The sequence below is a fragment of the Giraffa tippelskirchi genome, chromosome 3 (genome assembly GCF_054371585.1).
Source record: "Giraffa tippelskirchi isolate mGirTip1 chromosome 3, T2T-mGirTip1v1.2.pri, whole genome shotgun sequence".
In the NCBI taxonomy this organism is placed as follows: domain Eukaryota; kingdom Metazoa; phylum Chordata; class Mammalia; order Artiodactyla; family Giraffidae; genus Giraffa; species Giraffa tippelskirchi.
Genome location: NC_137277.1, coordinates 129,689,316 through 129,710,705, shown reverse-complemented (window position 1 = coordinate 129,710,705; position 21,390 = coordinate 129,689,316). Strand labels below are relative to the sequence as shown.

At 37.8% G+C, this 21,390-nt stretch overlaps 1 protein-coding gene across 3 annotated transcripts; it reads right to left on the bottom strand.

The window, feature by feature from the left end:
• Positions 1–843: 843 nt before the first annotated feature.
• INSIG2 (insulin induced gene 2) lies at positions 844–21,183 on the bottom strand. Of its 3 annotated transcripts, XM_081575839.1 has the most exons (6): positions 21,145–21,183; positions 13,972–14,366; positions 7,220–7,344; positions 3,940–4,106; positions 3,659–3,758; positions 844–2,639 (listed from the first exon to the last, which is right to left on the bottom strand). In XM_081575839.1, the coding sequence occupies exons 2-6, from the start codon at positions 14,213–14,215 to the stop codon at positions 2,598–2,600; spliced, it is 678 nt and encodes a 225-aa protein (XP_081431965.1). In that variant the 5' UTR covers positions 14,216–14,366; positions 21,145–21,183; the 3' UTR covers positions 844–2,597. The 3 variants fall into 3 exon arrangements, with proteins under 3 accessions (XP_081431965.1, XP_081431967.1, XP_081431968.1); XM_081575841.1 differs by lacking the exon at positions 13,972–14,366 and having other exon boundaries at positions 21,135–21,183; XM_081575842.1 differs by lacking the exon at positions 13,972–14,366.
• Between the last annotated feature and the right edge of the window lie 207 nt (positions 21,184–21,390).

The following is a 21,390-nucleotide window of genomic DNA, read 5'->3' as shown; positions in this document are numbered from 1 at the left end:
TGGAAAGACAAGACAGATTACCTACAAAGGGAAGAAAATTACACTAATAGGAGACTTGTCATCTGCAACATTAGATGACAGAAGACAAGTTAAAAAAAGTCTTCAAAGTGGTGGGACTGGGCGGAGACTGTGAACCTAGAATTCTATGGCCTGTTAAACTGCTCTTCAAGAATGACTTTTTCATACACACAAAGCTAAGACTCTACTATTCATGGACCATCACTGGCAGAATTACCTTACAAAGAACATTATGTCATTATCCAGGTAAGTGAGCCAAAAGATTAGAGAAGTATTTAATGATGTTGACCAATCTGGATTTCCCCTAGATGTGTGAAACAGATGCACTACAGAGAGGACCCAATGACCTCAATGAGGGTAAAGTAGTTCAGTGCAAACAAATAAAGATTATAACAAAAATATGACCAAGGTTCTTGCTAGTTAATTTTAACTATTTGCTTGCACTTTCATAGAATTTAAGTTTCAGTTTTCAACTAGTCAACATTTGAAACTTTAAATAATAAAAGCCAGGAAGCACTGCCAATACAGCAGTATTAAAATACGTTTACCATCTTCTTCCATTGCCAAGAAAAAAAATATAATATACTTATCAAAATATCAAAACAATTTTATTTTTGTCAGAGATATCTTTTCTTGTTTTCTAGGTGATAGGAAAATAATTCAAGAACTTAAAGTAATAATCATTCAGTTCCTGTAATACTAAACTAATACTAGTTTCCTTCATTTTTCTTAATAAATTCAACCATACATGTTAAATTCTATTAAATTAATCCTCAGTAATAAAATTCTAAGATTAACCACAAGGAAGAAAAAAAGACTCTTAACCAAGATGATAATTATATATTTAATACATCTTGCTTTAAACAGCAATTTCCAAAGTAAACACATCATAGACCTTATAACTTATTAAAGATTTATAGTGCTTACAAAGTTGATTCTAAAAATATACCTTATTTTTTCTAAATGAATAACATTATCTAGAAGATAGAATAATAAATTATAGTAGCATGTTTACCACCACTACAGTTAAGATTGTGTACATATATTCAATATGAAATCTTAGGATTTTCACTTTCAGCCTTAAAACATAAGAGCAGATTAAAGTTTGGCATATAAGATCTCAGTCTGATAGCGATGGTTTTAAAATCAAAAATGAAAAAATATCTAGTTGACATTACGAGAGCAGGAGCACATGCATACACACACACACACACACACACACACACACATTCTCTCCCTCATTCAATCCAACACATATCCAACACAGACAGACACATACAAACGAAAACACACACACTTCCAGAGTAAGCAGAAGATTTTGCCCTTGTGTATCAGATAAATGCCATCTATTTCAAAAACTATAAAAATTGGGGAAAAAAGTTAACTAAGAATATGTTCAAAGGCTCCAGCTGTTGGAAAGACATGCATGAAACTATTATCGGGATCTTTAACGTGCACAGTATGCCATCCCAATTCAGTCTTAAATAATACATTCCTGAGCTATTCACTAATGAGCACATGAATACATAGGACATTACGTGCCCGTCCACTCCCCAGATGGCAATCTGCTGACAATCAATCATATGATACAGCCCAGCTCAAATGGTTTACTTTATAGAATCCAATAGATTATAGAACCCAAGAGAATTAGAAATTTCATTTGGACCTGTTTGGGATTTCTTATACATTCCATGTGCAAAAGTAGTGGAATACTACACTGTAATTGACAGTTAATATCACTTAACACTGTGGCACTGCAGAAGGTCGTTTTGTATTTCTAAAGCATATTTATTCCAGTTAAATTTTTCAGTGGTCCCTACTGTTAATTTCTAGATTTAGACTAAAAACAATTTAATGCTGATAATCTCTCCTGCTTGTCACTTTTTACCTCCAGTAAAATCGGTCAAAACAAAAAATTACTCTTTGGACTCTCTCCAGTAATTCAGGTTTGCAAATATTCCATGGAAGTTCTTTTTCATCATATATTTAAACACCCAAAGCTCTTTGAGATGACATTAAAATAGAAACTAACCACATATTAGGGCACCAATAACTCACACTGCTGTAATTAGAAAAATAAAAAGGCACAACAGTAAGTGAAAGAGAATATACCAGCTTTCCATTTGCTTTTTTTTTTTTTTTTTGGCTTTCCTCATGTTTTATTTCATCAACTTTATAAATTGTTCAAAGCACTCTTATAGTCTGCATGACAGTAACAGAATTATTTTGGCACATCAACACTGTGATATGATATATGGTATACCTAAAAAATTAATTTAAAAATGTCATCTATTAATCAACATGTTTTTTAATGTAGCATATATATATTTTACAGTTAAGTCAAATACATAAAGGCTTGTACTTGATTTACAGATGAAGCAATCACAGATTGCAGTAACATATGTATATGTGTATATATATGTGTGTGTGTGTGTGTGTGTGTGTGTGTGTGTATACACACCAATCAAGGGAAAAACTGCATCCTGGCAATTTTATAGTCCGAAGTTTTGTTGGTCTAGTTATCATTTGCATGCCTTTTTCATCTTGCTTTCTGTACAAAAGATATATTTCTGCCTTCTTCATTCTTGATGAGATTTTTCTGCAATAACTTTACATTCATACTGTAAAAATTAAAAGGTTACAAGGTTAACAGAGTAAGTTGATTTTGAATAGCAATTTCCATATAAACTAAAAAGGTCTAAATGTAATAGTTCATTAGCATATGCCCACTGTATTCCTCGAAGAATCAGAGAGTTGCACAACTATTAGGATTAAATGACCATTATGATAGGAAAAAAGAAAATTCACATTCTAGAGGTATGGCCAAAAGCAAGAAAAAATGAGATTTCTGCATTACAAGGAAATGACAATAGTATATAATTTAGATCAATCCTACAATATAAAAGGAGGCAAAATATACTTCTTTGTGTGTTGAGGCATACAAGCAAAGGAAACATCATGCACTTAAGGACAGGACTAATATGATAAATTCAGATACTTTTTCAAATAACTTTAAAATTGAAACGAAAAAATCTACTATATTAGCCAAAGCTTCAAATCAAAACAATATTTTAGAAATACAGCTATAAAAATGTATACCCATAATTCAAAATAAAGTAAACCAATGGATTTAGGATAACTGGGAGGATAGGTTACCAAATCTAGCATTGTAAACCACTCAATTCTCTCAGCTGGCTAAAATGGTAAAAGTGACGGCACTTATTCATGAAAGTGCTGTGGCATCTGAATGCTACTCCTTGACTTGACACCTATGGCTGGGCTTATCAACAATGTCTTTTTCCTTCTTAACTAAAGTGATCAAACATCTTGATTTGCTAAAACAGTCCTAATTTATATCTACTGTAGCAACATTATTATAAATAGTGCCTCTTCTCACTTTTAAAACTGTCCATTTTTCATGGAGTAGAAACGTATAGAGGAGTAAAATAATTAATAAAAATTGGAGGATAAATCATATCACCTATCAGTAACATATTTTAGATTTTCTATCCATAGGTTCTTTCTATTTTTTAATACACTTGTGATTAAATTCTTCCAAGTGATTTATTCCACTGCCCTTTGGAGAAAATTTATCCTACATCTCAAAAACAGAAAGGTGACTAAATAAGCATGAGCTTACCATTGCCAGTTGTCGACCAATGTTTCCCATTGTTATGCCTCCAGCAAAAAATATACACGGTAACCAAGAACGAACATAGAGAAAATCTGGAGATGTATATCTAGAATAACAGAAATATTTTTAACAACTCACAAAGGAAGTAAGTACAATGACACTATCAAGATAATTACAATGGAAATAAGTTACTCTGAAAATTAAAGTGGCTAATGCAATTTTAAAAATCTCAATTCTGAATTCACTTATCATTCTTTTAGGAAACAAACGCCAAAAAGAATACTTACTGATAAACACCATTGTAGACTAGCAGTTGAGTGACCAGAGTTGCCAAGAAAGCAATTCCTACTCCAAGGCCAAAACCACTTCTAGATCTATCAAAAGTCCACCACAATCCAATGGATAGTGCAGCCAGTGTGAGAGACAACTGTATGTTGTTATCAAAATCCACTTTCTGAGATCAGTGTTAAAGAGTCATCTTAAAATTTGTAACCAAATAATATCATCTGTTCATTTTTCTAAAATAAGAAATGTTAACGTTGAGATGGGAGTGGATGCAATTTTTTAATGTAATGTACAAGACTAGAGAGGATTAAAACTACGATGGCATGATACTTCACTAATAGATCTTACTGATGTGACATGCAATATCTCCAAAAAGTGGCATAGTATATACATTTCCAATTATCAGATCAGACCCATTATTTAAGAAATGCTTTCTTCGCAAAAAATTAACTGGAAGCTTCAAAATACAAGTATTGCTAAAGGAACACACTTTTGCTAAAATGGAAACCACTATTACTTCTCAAACAGGTTTAGAATTGTTTGAGAATCATACAGGAACTTGAAAATAGAAGAGTTGACAGCTATTTAACAGGGTACCACAGTCTCTGTATGATTTACTGACAGACACATTTTATAATAATGCAGTTCAGAAACAAGAGTACCAAGGACACACTATCCCTTTCTATTATGTCAACTGTTCTAGTTTTAATTTGTTGAGGAGAAAGCCTTGAAGTGAACATTATCTTCCAACCTGCCAAGCTATTTTGGTTCCTGAGACTTTCTGGTATAGGACAGTTTGCTCAAATGATATTTTATTTCCGTCACCTACTTAAGCATCTATTCACAAATATACAGCCCTTTTCTACTCCAAAATCTCTGGGCAAAATGAAGCTTTATAAATTCAATTTTCTCATTTCTTTGCTAGAGGATTACACTAAAGGAATTAATTTCAAGTATCATTAAAAGGGCATTATCTATGTCCCAAAGGCCACATCTTGGCTCTATATTCAACTCCCCAGAGGAGACTACATATCTTCCCAAACTAACTGGCCATGCTGCAACTACAGAGAAGAGAGAACAAGTTCCAAAAATGCATATAAAACCATTTTCCACTTCCTTTAACACTGTGCTGTTTACCACCATCCCCCCTCTCCCACCCAACCAGCGGGTACCCTGAACACCCAGCCTGCTTATGTCTCAGCAGTCATGGACCACTCAAAATCAGTCCTTGTTTAGGCTTGATTTATAAAGAAACCTATAGTCTATGGGTATGCTTTCTGAAAAAGCTTTTATTCTTTAGAGGCTTTTAAACCTCCAACTCCAAAAAAATGCTTGAGTTCTCTGATTTCTCTATGTAATACACACTCTTGTAATGAGTAGAGCTCGACATTAACTGGGTTTTATCTTTGCTAACTAAATTAACTTTGTTATAAGAGCCAAAGCAAAATAAGGAGACTTCCAGGGAACAGGTAAAAACATCAATCTTAAAAATAGTATAATGTGACTTTCTAAAGTCTAAGCAATCTAATATTAAGTCTGTGTTATAAAGTTTGTAAACATTTTGGATTTTGTTTAAAGGATGAACAGAATAGGTGAGATGGCTATATTTAAGGATTTCATTTAGCGAGAAAGAAAAGAACCACCAAAGCGAAGCATGTAAAATAGACATGTAAGTCTTTTAAATTCCAGAAAAGGTTATTTAATTTCTCAACTTAAAAAGAACTGAACTGTCCAGGACAGAAAGGTCTAATCCAGCAGACAGAGATGAATTTACACATTTGTAGGACTCCTGGGTCAGAAAAGGGAAGTTCCTAGACTCACCAGGATCTCCAGGGTCTGGCCTCGGCTCTGGCACAGCCTTGCAGTATGAATGACTTAGCCAAGTACCAAATCTCTAGAGCTTTCACTTCTCTTATCTTAACAAAGAAAACATGGAACTAGGAGATTTCTAAGTTTTCCTTTAGATAGAATATTCTATGAGTCTGTCTTTCTAAAGCCTTCCTAGCCACTAGATTTGTTTGTTATAAAATCCTAAATCTCAAAGATTTCACAAAACTGAACATGTTGAGAAACTCTTTTAAGATAAAAAGAAAGGGAAAAACCAAAAACAAGAGCCACTGAGGCACTTTCCAGTGGCTTCACAGATCTCCAAGAACCAGCACAACTGGGAACAGAAAGATAACATGTGTTTTCAGAATCTAGGACTCCACTTCTTTCCTTGGTTCTTCTTCTCCAGCTTCTCCCAAACAATCACCTTGATACTTTCTGTTAAGAGACACTGGAATCTCCTTGCCCCATGACACATCCTCTCTTCAGCTAACTGAGCCCAGCACAGAGTTTCAAGAGGAAACTTCACAGTCTGAGTCACAGGTCTTCTCTTTACCTCCACCTTCTAAGCCGTATCTTCTAGAAAAGGGAAGACGGAACTAGCATTTCCCAGATCTTCTTCTACAGAGGGAAGTCGGGGACAGGGGTTCAGGTAGGCGGCAGAGAGGATGACAGGATAAAAACCTTATGAGGGCAACAGCTTTTGTTCTTGAGGGGACATCTTTTTCTGGGGAAGAGGTAGAAGGCAGAGGAGAGATAGGAAATAGAGGTTACCTTATCCTTCAAGCCAGAACATTATGAAAACACTCATGAATTAGTAAATTAAAATGTCAGAATCCTTAAAATGATCAAATTTTAAGAATATGTAACTTAGGAAAAAAGTCCTTTTTGAACACAGTCTATAAATTGGCTACTTCTACTTCTGCCCCTTTTAAGAACATTTATGTGGTTTGTGGGTGTTGATTAACACCAACAAATGACAATCTTTAAAAAAAGAAAGTATATATACATATACATATATATGTACATATATTTCAAATTAAAAAACAAAACAAAAAACAACTAGTACCTGAAGTCACCACATGTCCTTACTTAAATGAAGAAAGAAATCTTAAATGAAGAAAGAAAAGAAATTCCTTTGAAAATGTACCTGTTTCAATGTTAGAGTTAGCAAAACTAGATGGAGGTAATTAATAACCTAATTTAAAGAAAAATAGGTAAATTTATTTTTAATGTACAAAGTTTCTGAGTGATATCGAAAAATATGGATTGAAGTGAAAGGCTGGACCCCACACTATAATTGCATAGATGCTTCAACAATGTGGCGTGTGTTCTTTTCCTGACTAAGTGGGTATATCACAATTCGTTAACAGTGCGGTTGCAAGGGTCTGCTTAACCTTTGGTTTCTCGGAAGTTCCCTTGTTACTACACATCTCATCACAGCAGAAAGGATACAGCGCTGGCGTGATTTATACCAACAAAGACGGCTACGCACCGCATTACACTGGACCACTCTCTTTTAAACTTATGTGGTTCTCCTAGATGCCTGTCAATGCAGGGGTATAATAACCCAATCACAGCTGTGGGAGAGAAAAGCAAAAAAATTAAGTCATCTCCAATGGTTAAGCTAAGGGTCACAACAACCATCATAAAGCATTTGAAAGATTCTCTAGAAAAGCTTTTCAACTTATTTAACATTAATCATTGATACTATAAACTTACCTCCCAAAAGAAAAAAAAAAAGTGAGGATAACACTACTGAAGACAGCACTGTAAATGATTACAGCGGTAGTCTCAATTACAACAGGCAAAACAGTATTTCAGTGTACGATTCAGAATTCAACAGACGAGACTAGAGATGAGTCACACCACTTTTCTACTACTAATATCTCTGAGACTTGGAAACCATCAAGCCAGCTGGCAGTTAAGTAATGTTCTCTTTAAGCTATATGACCATGCAACATGCCATGAAATGACACAAATCTAAAGAGAAGCTTGAAGCGTAAACACGTACAAGCTCATCACACATGTACTGCTGGATGACTATAGCTATACTGCTATATGGAGGATCCTGTCCCCCATCTAATGTCTTGTCCTGACGCTCCCTTCCAACCTGGCCCTCTAATGAGACTCTAGGTCAGCTTGTCAAAGCAGGGAAACTCGCAACAGAAATCTATCATAAGACTCATTCTGCAGAGGAAAAATGGAGAAAACATGGTATACGGAATCACATGTTTTCAGTAAAAATTGAAATTCACTGTTAAAAAGATCAGAAGAAATCATTTTAGAATATTTCTTCATTTTGGAAAGAACATATTAAAAGCTAACTGCAATTAATTATGAGTAATTCAATTTTTACCTTAAATCCTTGTCAAACCTCAACATTTTACTCATTTAGTGGGAGAGGATTTAAAATGCTAAGTTACTTATTAAAAAAAAAGAGAGAGAATATTTCATGAACCAAAACATTTTTCAACAAGTTATGAAGAAAATGTACTCCTACACCCAACTAAAATAAATAAATTTATAAAAAAAAAAAAAAAGAAAATGTACTCCTACAGACTAAATTTAATAGGAAATACCTGGGCAGCTTTAGTCTGATAATCTTCCTAAAAACAGAATGTTTATGCTGCCATTTGGTAATAAAAACACAACTGTCACACTGGTTGAAAAGTATGCTTAAAATGTCCAGTATTACCTACAATGAATCATGAAATTATGGTACCCAAACCTAAGTGACCCAAGGGTTAGAAGCCCTTGCCTGAGCTGGTATTGGCTAGCTCTAGCTCACAAACAATGCATTCTATCTTCAAGGAAAAATGGAAATCAATCAATATAAAAAAATCACAGGCTAGCAGACAAATGGAACAGCATAGAAAATAGGCCGCACGGCCACTGTGTCATCTGGATTGGAGATGTTGCAATGATACATACACTTTCTAATCCACAAAACTGAATGGGCTCTTCCGATTAGGCTTTTGCTGAAGATAAATGGTTCACAGACCATCAAGACATTAGCAACACATTTCAGCAATGCAGAGCTCCAACAACTACTAGTAAATTTTAAAGTTTCAAATTATATTCCTATTTAAAAGGTTCTGCTCCAATATCCCGTGAGACTAACTGACAGCATTTCCAAATTTCTACAAAGTTAAAGTGGCAACAAGCATGCCTAACAGTTGAAATATATCTGAATGAATATTACTTCTTTTTTTGTTTTCAAGGGGTCATGAAACTAGCAGCTTAATGTGTCGTTCCTTGCTCTTGCTCCCTCTTCCCTTCCTTTGCCTACTGCTGAGGATATCAACTAAGGTCAGGCATTCCAAGTCAATTTTCCTCAGCAGCTGATGCCATAGGTAGAGAATTATCACATAGAGAGTACTGACATGTGTGGGCAAAGATATAAATAAGTAAAATTGACTATATTTTTATGCATGTGATGTCAGACTCACAAGTGAGAGACAACTGAGGAGAGAAAGCGAAAACACAAAAAGAAATTTAAACTGCCACGCTGCCAACCTTGGGATTTGCCAATAAAAATCAAATCCATCGAGTCTGCATGGTTCTCGGATGCTCACTGAGAGGGAGAATTCGAGGGAGCTTGTCACTTCCCATTAAATGTCTTTTTTCTTTCCTTTAAATAAAGGCCTGGCAGAGTCTGAGAACAACATCTATAGCGCAGGAAGGCTGCACTGTTGAGAGCTCAGCAGAAATGTGTCTGGTCTTCTTGTCCTCTTCCTCCACTTTCTTATTTTAACAAGAGAGACTAAAAATCATGCCTGTGTAAAACCATATGCAAACACAGTCCTGCTTAATCAGATGGTTCTCTGCGACAAAAATCACATTTCTTGGGATATATTTCAGTTATTTCCCAGTAACTAATTGTAGGCTACCAAGACCAAAAACAAGAGAAGTGTGTAAAACATCAAGTCATCATTTTTCATGGTAATGTGTTTAATGCAACACTCCACTGAAAGAAAAAGTTAAGTCAAACATTTTTCAAGGAAAGGGAGCTGAACAAGCACAACCACGGAATGAGATATACTTTCATGGAAAAGTATGACAGGCTGAGCAATGTGTTCATCTAACAAGATGAAGCAGAACCCGCAATGTGTCTGGTTCTTCATATTTGCTGGGGATTTGAAAAAGGTAAATGAGTAAGACGTGACTCAGTCCCAAAGTGACCACAGAAACAATCTGATCAAGTAACATGTTAGGGGCAGCTCTGACAGGGCCCAAGGGTCCGGTCTCTCCTGCCATATGCCAAGGGGAGGAGGGTGCAAGCCTGTTAGGAGAGCAATACAGCAGACTGTTCAGCGGCTGAGTGGTCTGGAAAGGGCTTTCTAATCCAAGGGAAGCATCTGAGGAGAAGTACAGACAACAGAAAATTCCTGGTATCATCTGGAAACTGGTAACTTTAGGCAGAAAGAATTTTAGAGTCCAGAAATTCTCTGAGAAGGATACAAGCTGGCAGGGGCCACGTGCTAAGTCACTTTAGTTGTGTCTCTTTGCAACTCATGAAGCCTGCCAGGCTTCTCTGTCCATGGGATTCTCCAGGCAAGAATACTGGAGTGGGCTGCCATGCCCCCTTCTAGGGGATCTTCCCAATCCAGGAATGGAACCCATGTCTCTTATGTCTCCTGCATTGGCAGGTAAGTTCTTTACCACTAGCGCCACCTGGAAAGCCCCCAGGCCATACAAAGAGACTTTTCCCACAGTCACTGGGAAAATAATACCATCACACTTGTGCCAGATAGAGGGACAAACGTTCTTCCAGCAGTGAGGGTCTAACACAGGACAGGAAAGGAGGGGCTTGGGGCAGGGAGAGAGAGACAAAATCCAAGGCAGAAAAAAAAAAAATGACTGAAAATTCCAAGCAGAGCGGTTGAGGGCCTAGACCAAGATGAGGCAAGGGAGAGATGGAAAACTTGGAAACCCGATGTGGGCCATGAGAGAGAAAGGGAGGAGTCTTCTAAGGCCCTCCAGTAACTGGGTGACTGACTGCATGGGTCAACAGAAAAGATGTTTGTTCTGCGTTTTTAAATCAGATATTCACTTCATAGGCACGGACACAGTCTAGTTGCTAATGAGTTGTCAGTCAAGTTCTCCAGTTATTTTAGCCACATAATCTTTTTTCCTATTTTTTCTTCAGAAATGTTCCTTTGTAGCTCTCAACCACATTCAAGAGGTTCTCAACTCAGATTCTAACGCTCTATGCAAGTAAAAAAAGTTAACCAACTTGAAATACTGCCCATTATTAAACTGAAAACAGAGAAACAGGAAAAGGAAAATGGGATCCAAAGGAGTTTACCAGGGCTCTCTACTAGCTGCCCCTCCCGAAGCACCACTAGAGAATTTCCCAGAACAGCGTTTATATGTACAAAGTGGTGATTTCGGAGATGCTCCAGAAGGTAGCTGCTCAGTCTACAAATATTTATTGGGCACAAAAATCAAAGGATAATTATCAGTTTTTCTGATCTAAGATGATAAGAGCCAAAAGAGCTTTGAAAACGCACACCAACATATATACACAAAAACATATACATACCATATATACACATAAACTGTACACACTGTTTCTCACAGCATTTACCTTTTTTAAATACTTTCCCTAAAATTGGAGCTGGGGTGTGGGGGAGGCAGCAATTATGTAAGAATCTATTTTCCATCTTTGGCAACTTCCACAAACCTGATATCCTTGTCCCCACCTACCTAACACCTACCCACCTACCCAACACCATCAAGAGTGGGCTTAACTGGAATCTCTCCTTTCATTTGCCTGGGCACCTCATGGAATGTACCGATTTCAGAAGAAACACTTAAGCAAGAAGTGTAAATGTAAATACTCCACATGAAATGATATGAGGTTAAGTTGGTAACTGTGACAAGCCAGTGGTTGGGAAAAGGTAGGAAAGTAGGAACAGAGTGACTGAAACGTAGCATTAACATTAGAAATTTTCCTTCCTAAACGTGAGTTTGTGGCAAAAGTGCCCACATCACAGGGAGAGATGTACCCCCTGCTCCTCCCTGTAAGGGAGGTACAACGAAACCTCAGTCCATTTCTCCTGCCCTTTCCCAGAAGGTGTAGCATAGGCCAGTGTACTGTACACCACTGTACCTTCAGGCCAGGCACTTAGTCTGGAAGATTCAAAGAGGCAGGTCAGAGAGGGGAGGATGAGGGGCTCCCTCTGTGCCTTTCCCCAGCATGTGATGCAATATGTCATGTGGGCACACCACTCCCTGGCTCTGGAACCCTAGGCTCACTGATACCCTCTCTTGTTTCCTCATCCCCTCAAAATAGGCACAATGCAAACATCTCATTCCCAAGGTTGCCCTACAGATCCCTGTGATGAAGGGACAGCACAAAACATTAATAGACACTCAATAAAAAAGGGTTTTCCTCCCCTGCTGCTCCTTTTGTCTATTCTGAAAAGACACGCTCTTCTAAGTCCTGGGAAGCTTCTACTGTACATGGATAGCAGCTCCACTACAGGAGAAAATAAAGAAGTAGAAAAAGTTGTTGGGAAAACTTTTTTCTTCTGAATGTAAATGAAAGAAAGGAAAGCACATGAGGACTGGTAGATACTGAATACAATAGAGAATAATAAAATATAATTTATGCTTTCTTCTCTTTGTCTATTTGAACTATGTCACCTGTTCTCTCAGAGAATAATAATAGCCCTGGGGAAATGAAGAATCATCACCTTTACAAGCTTTCTTTTAAGGTAAATACTGTAATAGTGAGACATCAGTATATAAACCATGCTGAAACCTTACCACAAAAATGCCTTTACCTCCACACAGTGGGGTTATGTAAATGTCCAATAAGTTTCACAAGATCATTTTAAAAATGTCTCACACCTAACTCCTCACCTTTGGCCCTCTAGCTCTAGGACATAAATCAAGGAAGATCTACATTATATTGCAAGGTAGTGATATATATTAAGTGTGAGATACCAAACAAACATTCATAAAAGAATGAATTCTCTCCTACCACATGACTATGGCTTTCTTCTACATCTATTACTTTATTATATAAAACAGTAGTAATCTATTGGTCTCACTAGAAAAAGCCAAAGAGCTATCCATTATAGAAGTGCAGCATCGATACAGCATTCTGAAATGCTCCACTTTATCCAATATACATTGCCCACAAAGAGAGATCTAAACCAATAGAATAACGATTTTAATCAAATACAATCTGCCTTACTTCTCTTTAAGAATTTATTATTCTGAAAGTATATCTAAAAACAAGATATGAAGAAAAAAATATACAAAAATCTAAAAAATAACATGAGGCTTTAAATTTGTATAAAATTATAGTCAATCCTTGAACAACACTGAGGTTTAACGGCACCAACCCTCTGTATAACTGAAAATACGCCTGTAACTTTATAGTTCGCCCTTTGTATACACAGTTTTGCACCTGCAGATTCAACCAATCTCATATTGTGTGATACATATTTGTTTAAAAAAAAAACAAACCCACACATAACCCTTCACACTTGTGCTGTTCAAGGATCAACTGTCTTCCATCTTTCAAGTTTTCATCTACTTTAAAAACTAGACAATAACACACATCAAAACCTTAAAACCAGTGTCATCAAAATAATTTCAAATAAATTTATATGAGATGGGTTGAAGAAAGAACAAAATTAAGAGGTTAAAAGCCTCATCCCTAAGAGAATCAAGATTGTTTTTAGGACTGAAGTTTTAAACGTCATATGGGTCAGTCACATAGAAATCAGACACAAAAGAATACGAACTCTATGATTCCATTTATACTAAATTCTAGAATAGGTAAAAATAATCCAGATTCAGTCTGAGGCTGGTGGTAGGCTGCAAAAGGGCACAAGAGAATTTAGAGGGTACTAAGGAAATGGCAACCTACTCCAGTGTTCTTGCCTGGAGAATCCCAGGGACGGAGGAGCCTGGTGGGCTGCCGTCTATGGGGTCGCACAGAGTCAGACACGACTGAAGCGACTTAGCAGCAGCAGCAGCAGAAATGTTCTATAGCTGAACTGTGGGAGTGGTTACATGAATGTATGATTAATCTAAACTCATTAAACTGATCACTTAAAACAGGTCCATTGTACTGTATTTAAACTACAACCCAGTAGCGCTGACTTTTTCAAGTATTTCCCAGACAACAGCCACAGTCATTTATCCTAATTTCTATCTGTGTTACAGAAACAGCCTTCACATACCTGATGCTGTGCCACAGCACGGCGGTACCCACCATGCTGAAGAAAAGATGCTTGCAATCACATCAGGTGGAAAGAGTGTCACATTTCTCTGAATCTGAAGTAAATTTAACACTAATGCAAGAAATACTCCAATAAAAAACAGCACTACTCCTCGAATCATCAAGTTCACACTCCGGCTAGTGACAGATGAGATATATGGACCACGCTTTTTGGGCCCAGATAACTCTGTCTCTCCTTCTGCCATGGTTTCATAAGTTCAGTAAGTCGGCCAAAAAAAAAAAAAACAAAGGAAGAAGAAATGGTTTCCCAGCTGAAAAAGCTAATTGTATGAACCAAAGCAGACTGGCGTTTCAACAGTACTGCATCTCGTCCTAAAACAGGACCTACCAGAAATCCTGCAAGAGATAAGAAAAAAGGAATCAATATATGCCTAATAAATGACTATACAGTTTTCCTGATATCAATACTAGTTCATTTTAAAGAACAAATAATGAAATGACAAGTTTACATGCTTATTTAAATTAGTCATTTATGGAATAAGAAGACATAAAAAGTATTTTTATATGCATAATGTAATAAAAAATAAAGTGCTAAATTTATATTTACTAGGACAGAACTAGTGACCTTGCTTGCCCCACATCAGTGAAAAAAGCAGCTCAGGCTATCTGAGACACTTCTACCTACTGGAGAAACCACAAGATCAAACTCTAGGTTTCTATTTCTTCTACCCAAATCTCCAAGCCCATGTAACTGAAGGGCTTGGAGATTCATGGAGAAATTTTTACACTTTACAGAAAATAAATAAATTTATACTTTACAGAAAATTGGCATATTCTTACTGTTAGTGTTTTACTGTTCTCAATAAAATGTGACTTGCTCATGAGGACAATCTCCATAGGGGGATAAAATGACTCTTTTAATGTTTAATGCTTAAATATGTTAATTTCTGCACAAAAGTGCCCTATAAAAAACAGACCACCACCCGTTCACTGACATATACATCAAGCACAGAAATCAGACCTGACCCACTGCCCCCAGGGCCAGAGTTGTGTCCCACCCCTGCCGTGACCCAGTCCACCTTTGTTGCAATCATGAGAGCTATTGTGAGAAAGCTGGAGTAGGAAGCATAAGAAAGGAAGCTAAGAAAACAAGAATAACCTCTTGGCTAGATTCTAAGGAATTTGAGGCACAGGGCGCCTGATTCCTAAAACCTAGAACTTTGCAAGTACAATCACTCTAGGTATTCACTCAACATCACTCCCCCCATCGCCAAACCAAAGTGATCTTTCCTTTGTACCCAGAAGTGAGCTTTAAGAGCATGCATGCATGCTCAGTCATATCTGACTTTTTGCAACCCCATGGACTGTGGCCCACCAGGATCCTCTGTCCATGGGATTTCCCAAGCAAGAAATACTGGAATGGGTTGCCATTTCCTACTCCAGGGGATCTTCCTGACCCAGGGATTGAACCCATGTCTCCAGAGTCTCCTTGTCTGTTGAAAGCAAATAACATTTGAGACTATCTACGGCACTGGTGGTAAAGAACCTACCTGCCAATGCAGGAGACATAAGAGACACAGGTTCGATCCCTGGGTGGGGAAGATCCCCTGGAGTGAGGGCATGGCAACCCACTCCAGTACTCTTGCTGGAGAATCCCCATGGACAGAGGAGCTTGGCAGGCTGCAGTCCATAGTGTCGCAAAGAGTTGGACACCACTGAAGCAACTTGGCACATATGAGCTATCCTAAGCACCTGACATATGGTAACTCACTTAATTCTCACAACCCTAACAGGTAAGTGCAATTATGTCCATACTACAGGTGAGGCAAAAAAGCAAAGAAAGGTTGTCACTCAAGTTTCCACCCTTAGTAAGAGGGCAAAATGGAATTCAAATCCATGTAGTCTGTCTGGCTCCAAAACCGTCATTCACACCATCATGTCCAGCCTCCCAAACTCTTATATACTCCCCTAGGTTTTTTCTTTTTTCTATAAATACCAATATTTTTTTTAATGGGAAAGTACTATACAGACCATTTTCATAACTTACTATTATCCCATCCAACAGTGTATCTTGGGCATTGTCACCTCAGTACATAAATGGTATTTCCTCTCAATCTTAGTTTATCTAACACTTAAATATGGCACTTCTAATACCGAACTTATGATGATACGTGTATTTGCTTTATGAAATACAAACTTTGTATGTACGTCTTATTCACTATCAAGTTTTCATTGTGCCTATGAACCCAGAAAGGTACCTACGTAGCCCATACTGGGAGCTCCATAAATTCACATTTGTTTAATCAAACTGGGTTCACCCTTTCTGAATCAAACTATACTGGGTTAAGCAAGTCTTTTGGAAGGTGAACCTAATCAAACATTTAATCATTTAAAATATCTTTCCTCTAAGCTTCCAACTTTCAAACTACCTTACAAATGAATTTTGGAATAAAACCCATGTGTAAACTGTAGGGGGGATGGGGGAGCTTATTTTAGAAATAAACAGTATTAAAAAATGAGAACATCTGTAAGTACTAGTAACTTTCACAGCCTATCAGTTCCATGCAATAAACACTGACAATAGACTTTTTTTTTTTTTTTAACTGCCTCTACCACACTCAAAGCTCTAAGCCCAACACCCAGGGGGAGAATTCTATCCTCAATCTCACAAACTTACTTAAGTCTACAGCATCACTGACCTCTACAGCTCAGTCGCCTAGGGAAAACAGTACACATTACAGTTGATTCATGGGAAAAGGTCATGTGTTCTGGTGTTCAGTAGCTACAGAATTCATCATCATCATCACCATCATGATAAAGCAACCATTTATGGAGGGACTACTCCACACCAGGCACATAGTAGCCCTAATCTTCAAAATAATGCTACACGTAGGTATTATCTTCCATATTTTACATGTGAAGATATAAAGTCAGAGACTTAGCAACTTTCCTATGGTCACATGACTGGCAGTATAAGAACTGGAATTGTACCCTACATCTGACTGATGCCAAAACCCCTCCTCTTTCCTATAAACCTTGACTCCCATTCCAGCCCAACTCCTCAGACTTCTTTTTTGGCACCTCTCTTACAGAAGGGGATCTGGTTACTGAAAAGATGGATAGACACTGGAAAACAATCTCAACTGTAAACATTCTAATGACATTATTATGTCAATTAATATCCAAGTAGAAAGATCATAAGAATAAATATAAAAACACCTTGAGATTTTCTTTAAGAGTACCAGATCAAGGAGTAAAAAGATGTATTAAAGAAAAATAATCATATGGCCAACTTCATACACTATTCAACCAACAGTCAACTCTTCATTTCCCAAACTTCAGTAGACACAACACCCCCTGCCTTCTGCTATTAAAACAGCTACTAGTGCGCAAAGAGTAAATACACATTTACAGTAATCCAACTGCTCTAGTAAATGACTTGTTTCTGTCTGAATTTTTCCAAAGGGGAATTTTATGTTGAATAATATTTTTAAAATAACAAAATAGCTTCAGTTTTTAAAACCTGTTTCCAGTGTAGTACACCCCATCTCACATCACTCACCAGTATTTGTCAAAGAGCAGGACAGGACAGGGCAGGACAATTTCTTGTTGTTTCAAACTGCCCTCAGCATTACAAAACATTGAGCAACCCTGGCTCGTGCCCACCAAATGCCAGTGCACACCCCCTCCCCACTTTGAGATAACTAAAAATGGCCCTACATATTTCCAACCGCCCAAACACCCACAGAGAAGCAAGGCTCTCCCACAGAGAGCCACTGATTGCTAGACTCCTTCCTCATTCTATTTCAAGGCTGCTAGAGACTTTCTACACTGTTTATGTTATTCTGCCGTAGCTGTTTATTCAATCTTTCCTGAAAGTGCTTGTTTACTAGTTTCCTACTTCACCCCAAAAGTAGTTTTTTAAAAATAACACAACACTTGTCTGATGTTTATTTGAAAGATTTTTTAAGCTACTTTTTTAAGACCAAAAAACTAATTTTGTGACTACATAATAATACAATAGTATATAATTTCTGGAGACAAAAATAAAAGTTAAAATGCTTTAGAATCACGCTATCCAAGAATTTAAGAAATGGAAGGGAATTGGGAGTTCATCTATTTCAGGGGGTATGTAAGTCTGATGCAAAACAAAAGCAAAGAAGTTGTGCATATAAGCATTCTTCTGGAGAAGAGAGTTTGGACATTTTTACATCAAGTTCTCAAAAAAAAAAAAAACATGATCCAAAAAAAAAGTATCAGTAATCTAACAGTTTCCTGGCAAAGCAAATGAGACCCAAAGTGGTTAAGTGAAGTGACAACATCAAGAATGTATATACCGGCTCTTCCTATGACAAACAAGTACAGTGAACTCCTAGAAATGGGCAGACTGACTCATCAAAGGGATAAAACATTCTACACCCCTTACTACACAACAATTAAGTTCCTAAAAAAGCATGTTTATAAAGTTCAGTTTTCTGATTATGAACTGATAATATCTTCCTAAAGTATATCTATACCTTCAAATGTTACTATTACACCAGTGATAAATTTGATTCTCAAAAAAATTTTTAAACACCTATATTTGAAAAATTTAGGTTACCCAAGAAATAATTTTCTGATCAAGAAGTCTCTGGTATAAAAATACCACTTAAAAGATAATATCTCAATAGATCCTCAACAATAATCCTAGTAAGTAGGCAGGTGTTTTTTAATCCTTAATCTTTTTATTTTACAAAATAAAATAGGTTAAGTAACTTCTGCGAGTATAAAACTGTTGCCAGGTAGTACCTGGACTGGCCCCAAGCACGCTGGCTCCCTGTCCAGAGTGCTTCTTCATCATAATTGCCTTTTCTAAAAACACCATACAAAAACAATTTAGTGCCACACAAGAAATAATTTTTAAAGCCATTTTTTAAGCAAAATAACAATAACAACTTTTTTTTCAAAAATTGACAAAGAAGAAACTTCCACAGAACATGAAAAATTCTACCTTAAGCCCCTGACCTACAATTTCTATAGAGTACGTTACTGAACAAAAAGAAAAAGTTCAAATAGTTTGGATAGATCAATAACAAATCATCAAACCTGGGAAACTTTACTCCCAGTCTATGGTTGCCAATCAATGGGTTATTATTTACCATCAGATAAATAAAACAAGGTTGTGACTGATTCTCCCCTTTGTGGATGAAAATCAAAGTTTACATTTGCCACCGAAAAAACTTCTGGGTAATAGGCATTTGAAAACAAACACACAAACAAAATCTCCTGAAGAACCGATTAAGATTCATGTCAATGTATGGCAAAAACCACTACAATATTGTAAAGTAATTAGCCCCCAACTAAAATAAATAAATTTATTAAAAAAATAAATAAATAAAAGCTCAAAAAAAAAAAAAAGAATCAATTGTATTTTAACAATTGCAACACCCCCAAAAACAAACAAGATCATTAGTCTTCAAAGGAGGAGCAGTCACAGAAGTGTGTTTATTCCCTCAGATTAGCCTGTCTCTTCAGGTACTTAGGTCAGAAAGGTAACTAAATAATAAAATTAAATTACTACCTCTCACTTTCTTATCCTATGCTCTAGTAATTAGAAAGGCATTTTCAAAATAGAATAAGCATCACAATTAGGAAAAACACAAATCAATGAAACTCTCCTTAAAAAAAAACATACAGATGTGATTCATAGGCTACGGACACTAAGAACTTCAGAAGGAAAAACATGTTAGCCTTGAAGACCCTGCAGCTCATCTTTCCTAACTACATTAAAATCCAAACACAGAAACTATTAAACAAGCAATATTTGCATCCCATTACTGCACTTAAATAACAAATCTCAGTCCATAAAAAGGTTACTCCATCATTTCAGAATAATTTTCTGATAACGATGAAAATAAACTGTCTTTAAATTATTGAATTGCATTTTAAACTTTCCGCCATACGTAGAAGCAACAGTTGTCAGTTTAAAAAGAATTAACCTCTTTTCCCAAATAAACATGCATGATTCATAGCTTGGTCACTTTATATCAGATATGTACTGCGAACTGTAATAAAACACTACTCAACCTAATGTCCAGAGAAAGAATGAAAGGAAGGAACAGGAAGAGTACATGGCTATTAAGGGGGAGAGAGGGGGGGGATATTAATGGGGTCCCTCCATTCATTTTCACTCAACTGTTCCCTATCAAGGCCAAATCCCAAAATTAGCATATACAAGCTGGCCATTGCCAGGCTGCCTTCTTTCCTCCTGAACCCAAGACTGGAGCCTGACTTCCCCTGCAACTCTCAGTTCCACTGCAATACTGATCCCTGCCAGTCTCAGCGCCCGAGTTGTCAAGACTATTCATTCCTTCTTGAAGCATTTCCTCAATAACACTACAGAACAGTTAGCTCTCCTTGGTACATTTGCCTAGACTATCTAGCTAACGCCATACTTCACTAACTTTTTGCCAATGCTAACTGGACATGGGTCATTATCGCTTAAGTTTTAGCACCCTGCCCCCCTTGTCCCCCATTATACCCACACTGCTTTCCTTTTCCAGATTGCCAGTCTTCAGTGACCAAGCCTAAACTCTCGGAAACTATCACCAACTGACTTCTAGGTCCTGGCAAGAGTTCTCTTTGGCTTTACCTCACACCTACTCCAGAGGTTGCCAATTAAAATCCAAAATGCCAAAGTCCCACTCCTCAACCCAATATCTACAAACCTTTTGGCGGATTATAAGCGTACTATCAATACAATACCAACCTTTCCAGATCCTGTCCCCTCCTAAGCCTGAGTCGGGTCTCCTTGGCTACGAGCCTACCAAGTGCTGACAGCTCTATGCTTGACAGCTCGCCGACTCTACCCCTTCATATCTCCAGGGTCGCCCTTCCCGCCGTCCGCCAGCCTTCTTTCCGCCCGGGCATTCTTCCACTGTCCAGGGAGCCTCGGCCTCTCCCAGGCCCTCTCCCTGACCCAGATGTCCCCTTCTGGATCTCGCTGACCCTCCTCCAGGTAAGCGGAGCCCCTCGCCCTTCAGGCCCCATCTGTGGTCCTGGCCCCTCACACTTGCTAGGAGGGTTCCCAGGTTGCAAAAATGCAAGCGGTTCCTCTCCCCGAAGGCACCCCTTTCCTCAGGCTCTTTCCCTCAGCATCAAGTCACTCGCGCTTCCCCGGGGGACCCCAACTCACCCCCGCCTCCGCCATCTTCTGGGACCGGCCCCCGCCCCCTCCGCCGCTTCCTCCTCCCCTCCCACAACTCCGCCCGAGCTCCACTGCGCCTGTGCGGCCTACGCTCAGACGCTCAGACGATCGGGGCAGAATAACTTCCGGTTCCCACAGGGGCCAGGTGGAAGGCCGGAGAGCCGGGGCAAAAGGACTTCCGGTCTCCGCGAGGGTAGCGGCACCTGTAGGCGTAGACCGTCGATTGGTGGAGGC

What these genes read in the sequence shown, in the direction of transcription:
- INSIG2 (XM_081575839.1), bottom strand. Translation starts at nt 14,215, where the DNA reads ATGGCAGAAGGAGAGACAGAGTTATCTGGGCCCAAAAAGCGTGGTCCA. An exon ending in GTATAAATCACGCCAGCGCT is followed by an intron (nt 4,107 to 7,219) that starts GTATCCTTTCTG and finishes CACTGATCTCAG; the next exon opens with AAAGTGGATTTTGATAACAA. An exon ending in GTCTACAATGGTGTTTATCA is followed by an intron (nt 3,759 to 3,939) that starts GTAAGTATTCTT and finishes CTGTTATTCTAG; the next exon opens with ATATACATCTCCAGATTTTC.